At 37.3% G+C, this 15406-nt stretch overlaps 1 protein-coding gene across 2 annotated transcripts in view; it reads right to left on the reverse strand.

Moving 5' to 3' along the window:
- NAA15 (N-alpha-acetyltransferase 15, NatA auxiliary subunit) overlaps window positions 1–15406 on the reverse strand; it is a 43842-nt gene that overhangs the window by 14894 nt on the left and 13542 nt on the right. Inside the window, exons 5-15 of one of the 2 annotated variants that reach the window (XM_081332239.1) lie at window positions 13607–13741; window positions 12957–13110; window positions 11675–11794; window positions 9231–9326; window positions 8848–8954; window positions 6758–6830; window positions 6038–6207; window positions 5481–5633; window positions 4244–4372; window positions 2859–3072; window positions 447–640 (exon numbers count right to left, since the gene is read on the reverse strand). In XM_081332239.1, the coding sequence (XP_081188365.1) occupies window positions 447–640; window positions 2859–3072; window positions 4244–4372; window positions 5481–5633; window positions 6038–6207; window positions 6758–6830; window positions 8848–8954; window positions 9231–9326; window positions 11675–11794; window positions 12957–13110; window positions 13607–13741 (1545 nt within the window). Of the gene's footprint in view, window positions 1–446; window positions 641–2858; window positions 3073–4243; window positions 4373–5480; window positions 5634–6037; window positions 6208–6757; window positions 6831–8847; window positions 8955–9230; window positions 9327–11674; window positions 11795–12956; window positions 13111–13587; window positions 13742–15406 lie in introns of both variants that reach the window. The other variant, XM_081332240.1, reaches the window with a different exon arrangement.

A 15406-nucleotide genomic window follows, 5' to 3' on the forward strand; every position in this document is an offset into this window, starting at 1 on the left:
AACAAATTTCTATAGTAATTTACAGCATTTGCCTCATGACATTTGCACAATTAAGCCATTATATATATGATGTAAATCAGAGGTCCCCAATTTTTCTGGCTCCGCAGACCAGCAACGGTGGCAAGAGGGGCACAGACCAGTACTGGTCTGATGACCGGGGACTGCTGATTAAACCATGGTTCAGGGGTAGGCAACCTTGGCTCTTTTATGACTCATGGACTTCAACTCCCAGAATTCCTGAGTCAGCATAGCTGACTCAGGAATTCTGGGAGTTGAAGTCCATGAGTCATAAAAGAGCCAAGGTTGCCTACCCCTGAACCATGGCAATGACACAATTTCATACTTAACAGACATCGGTGAATAAACCATAATTAGTTTTTAACATGAGATTTAAATAGGGCTGTATAGAAATGTGTGAAGTCATTTAATATACTACAATCTGGTACCTTTGCCAATTTATCAGGAATAAGCTCTTCCTTTGGCCCTCCAATTTCTTCATCATCATCATCTTTTTTCTTTTTCTGGTTTCGTTGCTGCTTCTCTTTTTCAGCATTCTTTTTTTCTTCTTCCAGTTGAGCTTTTTTCTGAGCTCTCCTCTGTTTATTGCGTAGCTTCTTTAACTCTTTATCAGACATATTTGCTTTATAGAAAAACACACTTGGTTGTGTATCAAGAAAATCCACTTTTTATTTCTTTTTCAAATTAAGCATCTATTTAGGTTTTCTAGTTCAAATCTTTCCAGCTCAAAATTAAGTGACTTCTAAATACATATAACTCCCTAATTTGACCTTCTCCAAAGCACTTATATTGTTGCCCTCTAGTGTTGGCCTCTTTGAAAGAAGAACGGTTCTACTTATGTTGAAGGAAGCAAAAATACACCCCGTTACTAGAAGTCAGAGAACTTAATAGTCCAAGGAGACTTTTGCTCAGTCTTCAACCTTTCAAGGATACTTAAGGCCCTGCATGAAATACAACATCTGTATCATTTTAGTCAGTTTTCAGTACTGTGGCAGCATTTGCTTATACCTGTTCATGATCTCTGGCAAGGATGGTACAACCTTCATCTCACTACCTATGAGGATTGGAGGGGTCTGTGTGATTGTATTATATAGTGGTTCCCTTCCTATCTCTTGATTAATTCCAGTCATTTTTTAATGAAGAGGGAGGGTTGACAGATTGAGCCCAGAGCCTCTGAAGTGTGTAATTTCATGGAACTCTTGACCTCCTGTTTAACATTACGTGACACCAGTGGGGAAGGTTATCAGCCAGGTCAGATATCATGATACTGTTGTATAACTTGACCACATGCCAGGCACTTGATGTCAACTTCTTGCCTCAGTGTGTGGAAGTTGTGGAATAAGAGGGAAGACTCAGCTTAACTATTCTTAAAATAAAGTGGTTGTGAATATTTGGAGCAAGTCCAGAGATTTTTCATCTTTAGTCCTGAATGGGACTTATTTCCTTATTACAGACCAGTGCACAATTTGAGTTTTCTTTTGGACTTGCAGCTCCTATTCAAGGAGCAAGTGGCAGCTGTAGCTGGGATAGCACTTTCAGATTCATCTTGTATAGCATCTGGGCCTGTTCCTAGCCTGCGAGGCCTTTTAGACAGTCAACCCTCGATCACCTCATATGTGAACTACTGCAATATATTCTACATGGGGCTGCTCTTGAAGACCACACCAAGCTGCAATTGGTTTTCAAGAGCAGCTATGCAATCCCATAAGCAGTCAAGGGGATGCTATAATACGCTTATATAAGATATCTATTTCATAAGCTACACTGACTATCAGTTAGCTTCCAGGTGCAATTCAAAGTGTGGTTATTACCTATAAAGCCTTGCATTGCAAAGGGCCTGCCCATTCTATACAATTGGATGAACTTGCCATGCTTTGCTTTCTTTTAATCAATAATAGCATAATCTGATGGGAAACAGGAACACGCTCTTCTCTGTTGCAGAGAATGAACAGCGCCCCCCCCCTCAAAGATTTCTATAAATGCCTACCCTATCCTCATTTAAAAGGCCTCTAAAAACCCGACTCTTCCTCCAGGATCTGGGGTAGGATAGTAGCAAGCTTCTTATAGGAATGTTTTATGACCAGTTTGTTTTATTGCTTTTTTTTACATTTTAAAACATTCTGTTATATTGTTCTGAATCTGTTTTATTACTGTATATCACCCAGGGTCATTGTGAAATTAGAAATGTTAGACCCTAGAAATTTGATATATTTACAAATCCCCACTTTTAAGCTTTGTGCTGTTACATCAACTAAAGTGCTATTCATCTTTATGAATTTTTGCTGAGCTGACAAGTATAGTATGTATACAGTTTTTGACATTGTAGCTGATTTTAAAAACAATGTTTTAAAAACAATGAAGTATAAGATTTTTAGGAGTACAGATAATCCTTGACTTACAAGAATTTATTTAGTGAAATGGCACTGAAAAAAGTGACCATTTTTCACACTTACGAACCTTGAAGCATCGCCATGGTCAAAATTAAAATACTTGGCAAATGACTCATATTTATGATGATTGCAGTGTCCTGGGGTCACATGATCACCTCGTGACCTTCTGACAAGCAAAGTTAATGGAGAAAACAGATTCGCTTTACAACCATGTTGCTAATTTAACAACTGTAGTGATTCATTTAACAACTTTGGCAAGAAAGGTTGTAAAATGGGGCAAAACTCACTTAACAAATATCTCATTTAGCAACATAAATTTTAGGCTTAATTGTCATTGTAAGTGAAGGACTACCTGTATTGGATCCAACAATTCTGCCTCTTAAAACAGCAGGAATAGCAATCTGAAAAAGTTATATAGCATACATGCAAAAGAGGTTGTATGTTTTATACCTGTATCAGTTTCATGTTCTTTATTTTCATCTGTCAGAGGGTTATCATGGAGCTTCAGGTATATTTCTATTGCAATTCTTGCAGCTTTAAAATAAAATGGGTGCTGTCGAAGTACATCTTCTAGTTTTAATAAGTCTACATATGACCGAAGGGTAATTTTCCTCATACAGTATGTGTGGAAGTCAAACTGGTCATCTGTGATTTCTACAAAATGCTAACATAATATGTAATTATCTAGCAAGCATCCAATATTACAATAGTACAGACTTAACTTAGAAATGACTATTGAGGTTTTAAAACTGAACTTAGCACCATAAAGATGGATGCTGTTAATACAAGCGCACATAAGCAACAGTACCCAAAGTTTAGCATATAACACAGAAACAATTAAGCATCAGTTCCAGTCCTTGAAATTTGTAGTTTAAAAACAAGGCAGGGCAGAAATCTCTGCCTAAGAGTTAAACCCAACAGTCAAGTCATGAGGGCCAAGATCAGGTTTTAAAAATTGGCATGCTAATTATGAGGGGCCACTGGTAGTCCTTACTACTGACCATTCAGTGACCGTTCAAAGTTACAGTGGCGCTGAATCATTTGTGACGATAATCTTTGCTATATCTCTCTAGAGTCATTACAGTAAATACATGTTATATGTGCCTGACCTGTCTCTCTCTCTTCCCCCCCCCCCCCACCCAAGAGCAGGGTAATTGGAGACAAAAGTTTTGCAAGAAAGTAAGCTGTTTGCCTACAATGAAGCAATGAAACTGCACCAATTTTTGTAGACCAGGGATGTCAAACTGCCGGCCTATGGGCCGGTTTCATCATACCGAAGCCATGCCCACCTCATTGTCACCAATGCAAAGAGTCGCGATACATCGCAACACATCACGTGACGTGGCGAGTTTGACATCCGTGTTGTAGACAATTTCTCCTTTGTCTGAGTCTTTCCATTCCGGCAGAGCAGAAAAACTGGAGGGATTTCAACAGCGCAAACTGTTTGTTTTTCTATACATCAAAAGCCATGTGATTTGTGTCAGCAGCCTAGGGCTGGGAGGTGCAGCATGCTCACAAAAAACTCATAGTAATCACTTGAAATCTTTTCCTCTCCAGGCAGGCAGAGGGGTAGGAAAGGGTGAGACAAAGAAAAATTGCCTACAGAAATTATTTTTTTCTCTCCACACTTACAGACCACTAATTTAAACAGAAAAACACAGAAATATGTGATCTTACAAAGAAATAAAATAGTACTTCCCATTATTAAATAATATGAACGAAAACAAAAATATACCATACAACACAAATAAGGCCTTACAACCAAAATACTGTCTCAAACCTTATTCCTGAAAAATAAGACAAGAAGTATTAATGTGAAGTCATTAAATACCTACTCTCTCAATTTCATGACATTTTTTAAGTGCTTCTCCAAATTTATTCATTGTTTTATATGCTTGGGCATATTCTGTCTGGAACCACATACACTGCATTTCATTCAGGTTTTCCACTGCTGATGTTCCTTCCTAGAAAAAAAAACAGGAGTGTCAGACATTGTTATTTTTTAATTCTGAAGGGGTTTTTTTATAATGAGCAGCTCTTAGCACAAAAAAATATGCTGCTATGAAATGCAGCCACATACACCCATAGATCCAAATGCAAAAGATTCAGAATTCTATATGTTCCATTCCCACTAACAGTTAGGAGAGGAAGTTCATCATAAAAACATCAGACATACATTGATCAGGTAACAACTGGCTGCAACTAATCAAGAATATTGCTTTGTGAAAATGCAATATGTTAAAGAATTGGTTTTTTTTAAAAAAAAAACCCTTTAATTCCATACTGAAGTAGAAAATAGAAAGATATATAAAGTTTTGAGCAACCAAAACTCAGAAATGGTTGCAGCAACCTCTTAAATGAAAAGATTAAATCTGGAGTTCTTTAGCTTAGATAAACATAAAAGATCACAGACATAATATGATCTAAGAACCCTCACAATTGGTCTCTCCCAGATACTGGACCATATGGAAAAGTCTCAAGAGATATTAAAATTACTTTTTTTAAGCAAAGCATGAAAGATATGATATGCACTATCATAAGATGTACTGATATGTAACTAATTACTTTAAAAGTGGATTAAACAAATTTATGAAGGTAAAATGCTACGTATGGAGTCATCAAGAGTTAAGCTCAACTTAAACAGAACTCTAGCCTTTTATTTTTATTGTGTGTGTGTGTCTGTCTGTCTGTCTGTCTGTCTGTCTGTCTATCTATCTATCTATCTATCTATCTATCTATCTATCTATCTATCTATCTATCCATCCATCCATCCATCCATCCATCTATGTTAACCACCTACGTCAGAGGTCCCCAACTTTTTGGGCACCAGGGACTGGTTCCATGGAGAGAAGTTTTTCCGTGGACTGGAGGGGGCGTGGTTTCATGTTCTGCCTGCATCCCACAGATAGGGCTTTGCTTGTTTGCACGGACTGGATTCTGGCGTGCCGCAGCCCACTGCCAGTACATGGACTGGGGGTTGGGAACCCCCAACCTATGTAATGGCTGACACTCTTAACTGCCATATAAAAGCAAAAACAAAAAAACAAAAACAAACAAACGAGCTGAACAAACCCTGGTAAATTTAGAACACATTTCTTCAGCTTCTTTTATCAAGTTGGCTTTTAACATGTACTTTGCACATTTGGAGTTGATAAATCTATCCGCTGTGTCCAGTGCCTGAGCCTCATCCATCCACCTTGCAGCTTCTTTTATATTTCCAGCATGCTTAAATGACAGGAGAGAAACAAGTTAGATGTATAACATTAACTGCAGTTTGGCCCATCATTTTTTTGATATATTATAAAAATGTCAGGATAAAAAAAGACAGAGGTAACAATATTATGTTGCCCCATAAATTATTCTTTCAAAAATTAAATGTGGAAGCATAAAATGTATTTAGTCAGAAGTCCTATAGCTTAACATAATTTACTCCCAAGCAAATTTACATAAATTGTAACCTGAATAATTTTAGAGATATTTTGTTTATAATTTTGTAATTCTTCAAAAATATTATTTAAATTCTCCAAAATGTAAAGTTTAAAACAAAAGAAAAATACAGTAGACAGCTGGCCAATAGTCCCACAGAGAAAGCTGATTTCCAACACAATGGTACAACAAGGAAAATTTACCTTATAGACTTTAGCTTTCACAAGGAATAGTTCTATCAAGGTAGGCGTGCTTTCTATTGCAGCATTTATATAGTCTAGAGCTATGGATGGCTGCCCAATTTTGTCATAATGCTGTGCCAAGTAGTACTGGACCCAGAGTAGAGTTGTTGGAGGTTCTTCTTTACCATCATCTGTTTGGACAAAATGTTAGGTTTTTTTTTTTTTAAAAATAGGCTATATAACTAACATTACTTTTGATCACTAATCAAATATGAGGTAATTATCTAAGGTTAACCAAACAACACATTCCATTTTTTCTTTTAAGAATATTTCACGGACAACGTGCTGTATATTTCTGTTGAGTTTATATTTCATGAAAAGAATATATCAAAACTTAATATCATTTGGGAAAACTTTTTAAGGCCATAAATATCACACTAAAATGAAAATGGAGACCAGATCTGAATATTTGAATGATTAGTTCATCTACTGCTAAAATAATATTGATAATCCAAACTTGCCCCAATCATCTTATACAAAGGTATCATTAAAACATATCCTACGTTCAAGTTAATCCTGGTCCTGAATATATCTGCAGCTTATGGAAATAAGTAATGGAAATGGAGATATCAAAATTACATATTATAACTGCAAAAACTGCTTGATGATCCAAATCAGCGTATTTTTTTATGAAATAAGTGATTACTGTCAATACGAATACCACAGTGTCATAATACTTACCATTTGGATTAAATAGCCTGCAACTTTTCAGAGAAGTTTCATAACCCACCACCAGTTCCTCTATGCTTGCCACCTATGTGTAAATATATATGTATAAATATACATTTTAGTTCAATGGATTGTAGAACATATGCATTATTCTTTAGAAATCTAAAAACAAGTATGTAATGTATCTGTGTCACAATGTGATGGGGTTCATTTTGGACCAGAGGCGTTTCAAGTAAAGATGGCAATGGACACAGTAACTCATGACTGGGCACTTTTCACTCTTTCTTTACTATATACAGAAGGTATTTACAACAGGGTGAATAATGTTGCTTCCTACGTTCCTACCAGCAACTTTTCCCTCTTTACATCTCCTGCTTCCTTTTTTCTGTTCCCTCCTCCCTTTTTAGGCTTTTTTGTCCAGTTCCCCCCCCCCCAATACCAGGGTTATTGTTCTGGCAGCCAATTTCCCTCTCTGCTCTGTCCAGGACCTAGGATGAAGCTGCAGCTTGCAACCACTCCAGACTCCAGCCCTTCATGCTCCGAAATCTTGGGTGTGGAGTTCATCCATCTCAGTCGTCTTACATCAAACAGGAACTGAAGCTTGCCCTGTTCACCTCATTCTACTCTCCAGCTCTTCTCTGGCATCTCCCTTCCACTCCAGCAACAAATTTTTACTCTTCATTCCTTTCCTTCTCTTCAATTTTGGGTTATTCTGGCAGCATACTTACCAGCAACAGGGGGGGTAGGTATTCTCCCAGGCTCTAGTGTATCTATATACCTCAGTCTTTCAATAGGACTTAGAATATACCCACCAGTTCAACAAGGCCTCATGGCAGCTGCCTTTCAAGACCACAAGTGAGCTTCCCCCCCACCTTTTCCTTCACTCCCACGTCTGGCTCACACCAGCAAAATTGCAGCCATGATAGACTTCAAAATCCATATCCTATAATGTGTTTATATCTTTTTGGTCTGTTTATCTATTCATTCATCTATTTATCTCAGGTCAGAGGCAACAATTGCAGGTAGTTCTTGTTTCGTGACTGCAAAGGGTTCCAACATTTCAGTCATTAAGCAAAATGGCTAAGTGAACATGTGACTGACAGATACAGAGATATTGTGAAGATGACTAGTTGCTGCAGCCTCAGTCAGATAATGTTCTCTCTTGTAATGTCCTGTGCCTGAGCTTTTTGCCCTCCTGTTTTTGCCCTCTAGCTGCCTGAAACTGACCAGACCTTAATCATACTGAAAAGCTTTTGTTGTCCTATATGCATGCATTGGTTAGAAAATGAACTGCCATTTATTATGCTGAATTTGAAAAAAGTCACTATCTGACCCCGTTGCTAAATGAAGACTATGGTACTGGACGATCACATTATATCAGTGATGGCAGACCTTTTAGAGACCGAGTGCCCAAACTGCAACCCAAAACCAATTTATTTATCACCGGATGCTGAGTGGGTGTGGCCGACTGGGTGGGCGTGGCCACGGTGGTCACGGCTGACTGGATGGGCATGGCCACCTCGATGATGCTTGTGGGGAGGGACGCTTGTGGGGACTGGGGAGGGTTGGGGGAGATCCAGGAGGTCTCTGGTGTGTGAGGCAGTGGGCCAGAGGCTCGTCCTGCAGGGTGAGGCGAGGTGATGCAGGGCGGGTGTGCCAATTGCCGTGGGGCAAGGCAAGGCAGGGGCTTGACACCATCAGTCCATACACACAGAGGCCAGTGAGCGCATGGGGGCCTGCTGGCTGTCCTGCATCATAGCAGGGCAGAGATGGACCTGGGACAGCCGGAAAGGAGCCCTCACCCAGTGTGGGCCCTGTCTACATGGTGGCTTTGACGGGAGTGGTGGCTGCTCCTCCTGCTGCTGCTCCAAGCCCCTTGACCAGCAGAAGCCGCCCCCATCAGATGGGCTGTCTCTGCCCGTGCCGATGGGGCTCCGTGGCTAGTTCACATTTACAAAGGGCAAAACTTTAACCGATATGCAGAAATACTCATTGCCCATTACATGAATAGTTTTATAACAAAAATAATTACAGTTGGCATACTATTTGATTGAAAATTGTACTAGAAAACTGTCCAAATCATTAAAATACATGGCACAAACCTTTTCTTTATCCTTGTATAGTGACCGTAATGTATTGAAAACTGGCGGGCAGCCTTTGCTGAAATTCATCCTCAGAAATTTGTCCAAGCATTCCTTGAACTTGTCACCTAAAGAAAAATATGTGTGAATTCTGATGCAAATATGTTGTTTCAAACCAAACAAATGCTACACACTTTTCCAATGATGAACACCAAGAATTAGATGTACTGAATTAGAATTACAATTCTACACCCGGCTAGCATAGCTGGTCTGGTACTTTATAATGTCTATGCCAGGCTAAATAGAACATTACTGACATTTTAAAACCAAAGATAATGATAAAACAGCAAAATAATCCCTCTGTCTCTTTCAGAGATAGGTTGAAGTATCCAAACAAAACTTACCTGATAAAAAGTTTAATGGCAGTCGTCTTGGAACGAGTCCTCTTGGGTATTTAGTCCAGGCTTCTTCATAGATTTTAAACCTCTCTAACATATTAGCTAGAATAACAAAATCATGTTGTTATAGACTCACATCCAATCTAAGCTGCCAATCAAATCTTACATTAACTGCCACAGATTTTAAAATGTAACAGAAGCTATAGAATCGAAACAGAATTAATTTGGCTAAATATCAAAGTGATAATTCTTGAGTGCCAGTTATGACCAGCATTTTGGCAAAAATGATCATCATTATGTTTTCTTAAACAGCTGTAACTCAGGCCAAATGTTAAGCACAATTTTAAAAGCCTGATCCTGTGAATCTGATCTCAGCAATATTTTAATAAGCAAAGCACTGTTCTTATTGGATCACAGACATGCCACCTTCCTTTCATTGACTTATCACCCTAGTTTCCTATCTCCGCTACTCTGTTAGACAAGTCAAATCAGCTCTTTTTTAAAAAATCACACACAGAGGCACATACACATGTAATAACCAAAAGATATGATAAAGTTTAACCAAAAGTATAGCAGTGTAATAAAATCAGAAAAGAATGTATAGAATATATTGACATTCATAGAAGTGAATATTTGTAGAAACTAAAAGTATATCCATAAAATGTTAATACAGAACGAGCTCAATCTTCTTTTAAATCTGGGGGACATGAGAGGAGTCTCCTTGAAGATTGCGTTACTTTTCACAATCGGGTGTTCCTGGACAAGGGTGTTGTCACCGGCAAATCCTTTCAATCCAGAAGCACCCTTTGGTTAGCTTTGTAGATGCTTCTGATATGAATACAGATTAATGCCACATAAACCATTTATTATTCCATCTTCTCATTTTTAGTACAATATGTTATTTTGATACAGTATTTATGTAATATGCTTAGATTCTTAATATTCTATTATGTACTCTGGAGTAATAAATGTAGATAAAAGAAAAGAAAAAAGTGGATATTCTATTAGTATGAATTACAGTTTCAAACTTTAATGTTACAAGCATTATAATTATTTGGCTTTTTTCAAAATTAAATGCAATGAGCATATGGTAAAATAAATAAAATGAAGGAAAAGCATACATCATGGAATTTGCTTTACAATAATAGATTTGGTCTAAAGGTAAATTACTTATTAGCTTTCTCGTCCATGATCAAACAAGTTATGATTGGTCTATTTTATTTTGGATTCCGCTGGCATTACAGAGTAAGAACAGATTCATTCAAGAAAATAATTACTGCCCAGGGCCTGAAAGATGGCATAGCTACAGGAAAGGGAAATACTCCTAAATATTTTAATCTCATTTGTTTTGACCAGCTACCTGACAAAGCCAAATGTATTTCCCGGTATCACTGTGATTGTTTCCATAAATGAATGATGTAACATGTCATTTTAGAACTCCAGCATCAAAGCAGATAAAACTGTCAGGAATTCTTGGTATCTTACTACTTGCAAGGAATGAAACTGCGTGAGGTAAGAACCCATGGTTTCTGGGCTGGAGAGAACTGTTCTGAGAACACAGATCATGTGCATCCCAAGGCATTCTGCTTTGGAAAGGCACAGGAAAAAACCCTCTAATTTTGAGGATACAAAACACTTTGACTTCTATGCATTCTAGGGGGAGGGGGAGGGCAAATCTTTCATCTTTGTCTAAACCAGGGGTAGGCAACCTTGGCTCTTTTATGACTTGTGGACTTCAACTCACAGAATTCTGGGAGTTGAAGTCCACGAGTCATAAAAGAGCCAAGGTTGCCTACCCCCTGGTCTAAACAGACACTAATCTAGCAGAATTATCTCTGAAAGCCTTCTGTCAGTAAACCAAATCCTGAATAAGTTAAACATCTGGTGAACTAACATACTCAGCTGAGACCAGTGTGAAACTTAATACCATCTTCCAATCATTTTGGGTATATCCGCCAGGATGGCAACCAACATTCTTTGGCTATGATTTTCTAATGTTCCACTTTTAATCAGCAGATGAGGTGACATGAGGCTTAAACACCTCTCCTTTTTCCACATCTTACCCTGACTCTTACACAGGAATAACCATAAACTGCTTTATAGAGACACCTCCATATACAATACTACTAGAGGATGTGGCCTTGTCCTCATGTCATCTTGAGGTGGCTCTAAGGTGCAAGCTTTAGTAGTGTTATCTCAGGTTTCTGCCATATTCATAATACTGATATTATTTTTATTGAGGTATTTTCCAACTACAATGACCTTTTATTCAAACTCAACACCTGACAAGTAAAAGAGTAACATGTGCAAGTTTGAGGCGTTTTCATTGCTGTTTATAAGGACTAGCCGAAAAGATATTAACACATTTTCTTTATTTTTACTAATTCTTAATTTTTTACATATGAAAATGTGAGCTATTTACACCTATATAAACTAAAGCTTATCATTACCTGGTTTAAGTGCTTTTTCTAAACCTTTATAATAAGCCCAATTTTCAGGATTTCTTTCTTGCAATCCTCTATAAATCTCAGCTGCCTCTTCCAGCCTGCAGAGTTGTAACAGAAGTTCTCCTGTTAAAAATGCAGAGTTATCAATCAACCATGATAGGGTATTGTTTACATTTACCAATAAAATCAATGTTCTAATTTCCATTTGTGCCAAGTAACTCCTTATGAAAGAAAAAAAACATTTACATACATAGTTTACTTGCTTTAAACTCTAGCAACAAGCCAAGAAAAAAATTACTTAGATAAAACAGCAAAAAAGAATAGATAGATGCACTTGCTGAAACACTTATCTTTTATATATTAATAGAATTTATAAGATAGAATGTTCTGAAATTCTCTGGAACACTTCATTCACAGAAAGGTCTACTGATACCTTCATGAAAAACAATCAGAAGTGCAGAAATTCAGTGCTCTGATAAACTTTGATCTAGTCAACAAGTTTTTAAAAAAGCACAATTTATTGGTCGGAGAACCACACTTAAGTTTAGTTCGTTGACCAACTTAAATGACTTGTTGGGGCATGAGCAGAGCTAAGACAAAACTTAATATAATTTTGATTGTAACAATTTCCCTTTTCTGTCACTTTACAAATCACAACTTGGGAGGAACTCTTGAGTGTACTCCCAGATAAAAAGGAAACACCGTTCACTTTGAAGAACACTAGGTCCACAGAAATTTTTATTAAATAAATGAGTTTTATTCAATTCTTCCATAGCTATAGCAACTATTAAGGAAAAAAATCAACTTTGGGCAAGGATAGTGAAAGTGATGTTAAAAGCATGTAACATGCCTGTTCCTGTTAATATGTACTAGGACTACAAGGAGAACAAATACTGGAGGTATGGAGATTAGGAAACTAAGAAAACTGACGTTGGTAAGTCAAATTGAAGGGTCAGGTCCTGTTCAATTTTCAGAATATATACTGATGAAAGATTTTTGTAATATTTCCTAGTAAAACATTACTCCAATTGGAACTACTTTATAATATTTAAATTTGAGAAAGGTTCTTGCCAGCTTCATTCTTTCTAGTTATCAAACTATTAATAATTTGTCAGAACAAATGAGTAATTATTTCTATTACTCATGGAATAACATATAATCATATCGGTAGCACTGATTATATGGAGAACTGGCAGTGATTTTATTCCTCAGACATTTAAATCAATCTTACCACAAAGATTTGTAAAGAGTTTTAGATGCAGGAGAATTTGAACAGCCCAGTTACCTTTAGTTTCCTCAACGGCTAACTTGTCACAGATTTGCTTTTCATAGGTTCCAAGATGATCCAAAGCTTCTTTATAAAGACCTGCTTCTCGAAGAACTTGATTTTGATACAATAGCAACTCACTATACTCATAGTCTACTTTATCAGGAGAGGTCTACAAAGGCAAAAAAATAAAATAAAATCGTACTAATATCCCAAAGGTGTTTTTTTTTCTCGAAAGGCAACTGGATTTCCTTTGTTTAACTTCTCATCCAAGAAGCTTCTTCAGTACTATTCATATTTTTAATTTCAGTAACACAAATAATGAATTAACCCATAACTTAACTTCAATCCAACAGGGGATATCTATATTATGTTGAACATATATATGAGTTGTGCCTGATCTGATCCCCCTCCACCCAACAGTCCTGCTTTTTTCTGAATGGGAACTGGTAAAGTAAAAGCATCTGACACCACCCTTCACTTTCTGCAGATATGCAGATGTATTAATACAGTCTAAAGTTACATCCAACATTCCTAGATAAGAACTTTTCGTTTGATTTTAAGTTACCTACAGTACTTGGAAATATACAAATTTCTGTAAATATAAAATAACAAATTTACAGTTTTCATCAACAGCTCGTTGACTTACATATAAATCTATGTAATACCTGCTGGGTCTTCCTAAATTCCTCCAAAATCTTTGCTGCCATTTCATAGTCTTCCAGCAGATGGTAAGCTATAGCATAACCAATCCATGATGCTCTCTGTGCAGGTCTAAGCTGAAGTAACTGATACCTAGTTTCCTGTATAACAATAATAAATACCAAATTCATATTTTAGCCTTCTGTACTGAATTCTACAATATCTAGCAGAAATCCATACTGCTGTTATTTAACAAGTTATATCAAGTAAAAAAAATGAATATCTTTTAACTTTACTAATTGTGTTTAAATATTTTTATGTCAGAAAGTGGATACAATTTTGATTTACTTTTTAACAAGGCAGAGAGCCATTTTGCATCCCGATTTTGTGATATGGAAGACAGCTGATTATAACTGAGATAAAACAAAAGTTAGTCAACTGAAAATTTGGAATTATAAAGAGACAAGAGAAGAGAAGGAAGCCTTCTTACATGTTGTACTTTTATTTTTGTGACAGAAATACAAGATATTTGAAAGCAAAGTTACATATCTATTGCTGTAATAGGATAGGGTTATCCAACTGCTAATGAATATGTATGATTTTGTATATGGAAATCTTTGTAGATTTGGGAAGAGGATCACTTTAGAGCTAGAAACCTATTCTTTGAGTTTGGGGATAAAATGAGATCCCCATTTGCCTGTGAAAGATAATTAATGCATATACAGTCTCTAAAATGATTAAAGGTGGTCTTTGAATTACAACGGCAATCGGGACTGGAATTCCTATTGCTAAGCAATGAGGTCATGAAGAGTGACTGCATCACTTAGTGATGGCAATCCGGTTATCATCATTAATTGAATCCCACGGTTGTAAAGTGAAGTAACTTCCTCTTAGCCTCCCACAACATCAGTGTGAAAACTGGTAGGAAATGCAATTCCCAGGTGGATAACAGGCAGATAGGTGGCTGCTGTGTGTGTGGGGGGGAGTATGTGGATGCAGGGGAGGGTCAGGGATAGTGTGTGAAAGTTCATGGGAGACTGGGGGGAGTACAAGGGGATATGCAAGAGGCATGGGTCAGAAAGGGATGTGAGAGGGGCATGGGGTACATGAGTGGCGGGCCTGAGCGCAGAAGAGCTTGGGCAAGGTGCGTGGTGGTGGTTTACTCCAATGATTTGCAACTTTTCCCACCGTCCTCTCATTGATTTTCTGAAGAAGCCAGTAGGGAAGGTTGCAAATGCCAATCACATTATTACAGGGTGCTACAACTGTTGTTAGGGTAAACCAGTTGTCAAACATCCAGATCACAATCATGTGACTGCTGGATGCTGGGATAGCCAAAACTCAAAAGACCAATAGGTAATAGCCACAATTCTTTCAGCACCATAGTAATTTTGAACAGCTGTTGAAATAATAGTATAGACTGAGGACTACCTGTGCAAGTATTTCTTGATTTACAATCATAACTGAGCTCAGAATTTTGGTCTTAAGTCACTGCAATTGTTAAGTGGGGTCATCATGTGACCTGAATGAAAAACACCCTACAATGGGTGTTTTTTTATTCTTTTCTACTAGAAAATGTCAAAAAATGTCGCAAATTGCACTTGCAGGATGCTGCAACCATTCATAAATGTGAGCCGCTGACTACATAGGGTGTGAGTGTGCGTGTGCATAGCAATTATAACTTTGAGGACGGATTGTAAGTAACTTTTTTGAAGTCCACTATAACTTTGAAGGTCATTAAGCAATGAGTTGTTAAAAAAGAACTACATATCTATCACAGTCCCTGACAAATTATTCTCTGGAATCAGAACATATCCTCATTTTAT

The sequence above is a fragment of the Vipera berus genome (genome assembly GCF_964194415.1).
Source record: "Vipera berus genome assembly, chromosome: 7".
NCBI lineage: Eukaryota > Metazoa > Chordata > Lepidosauria > Squamata > Viperidae > Vipera > Vipera berus.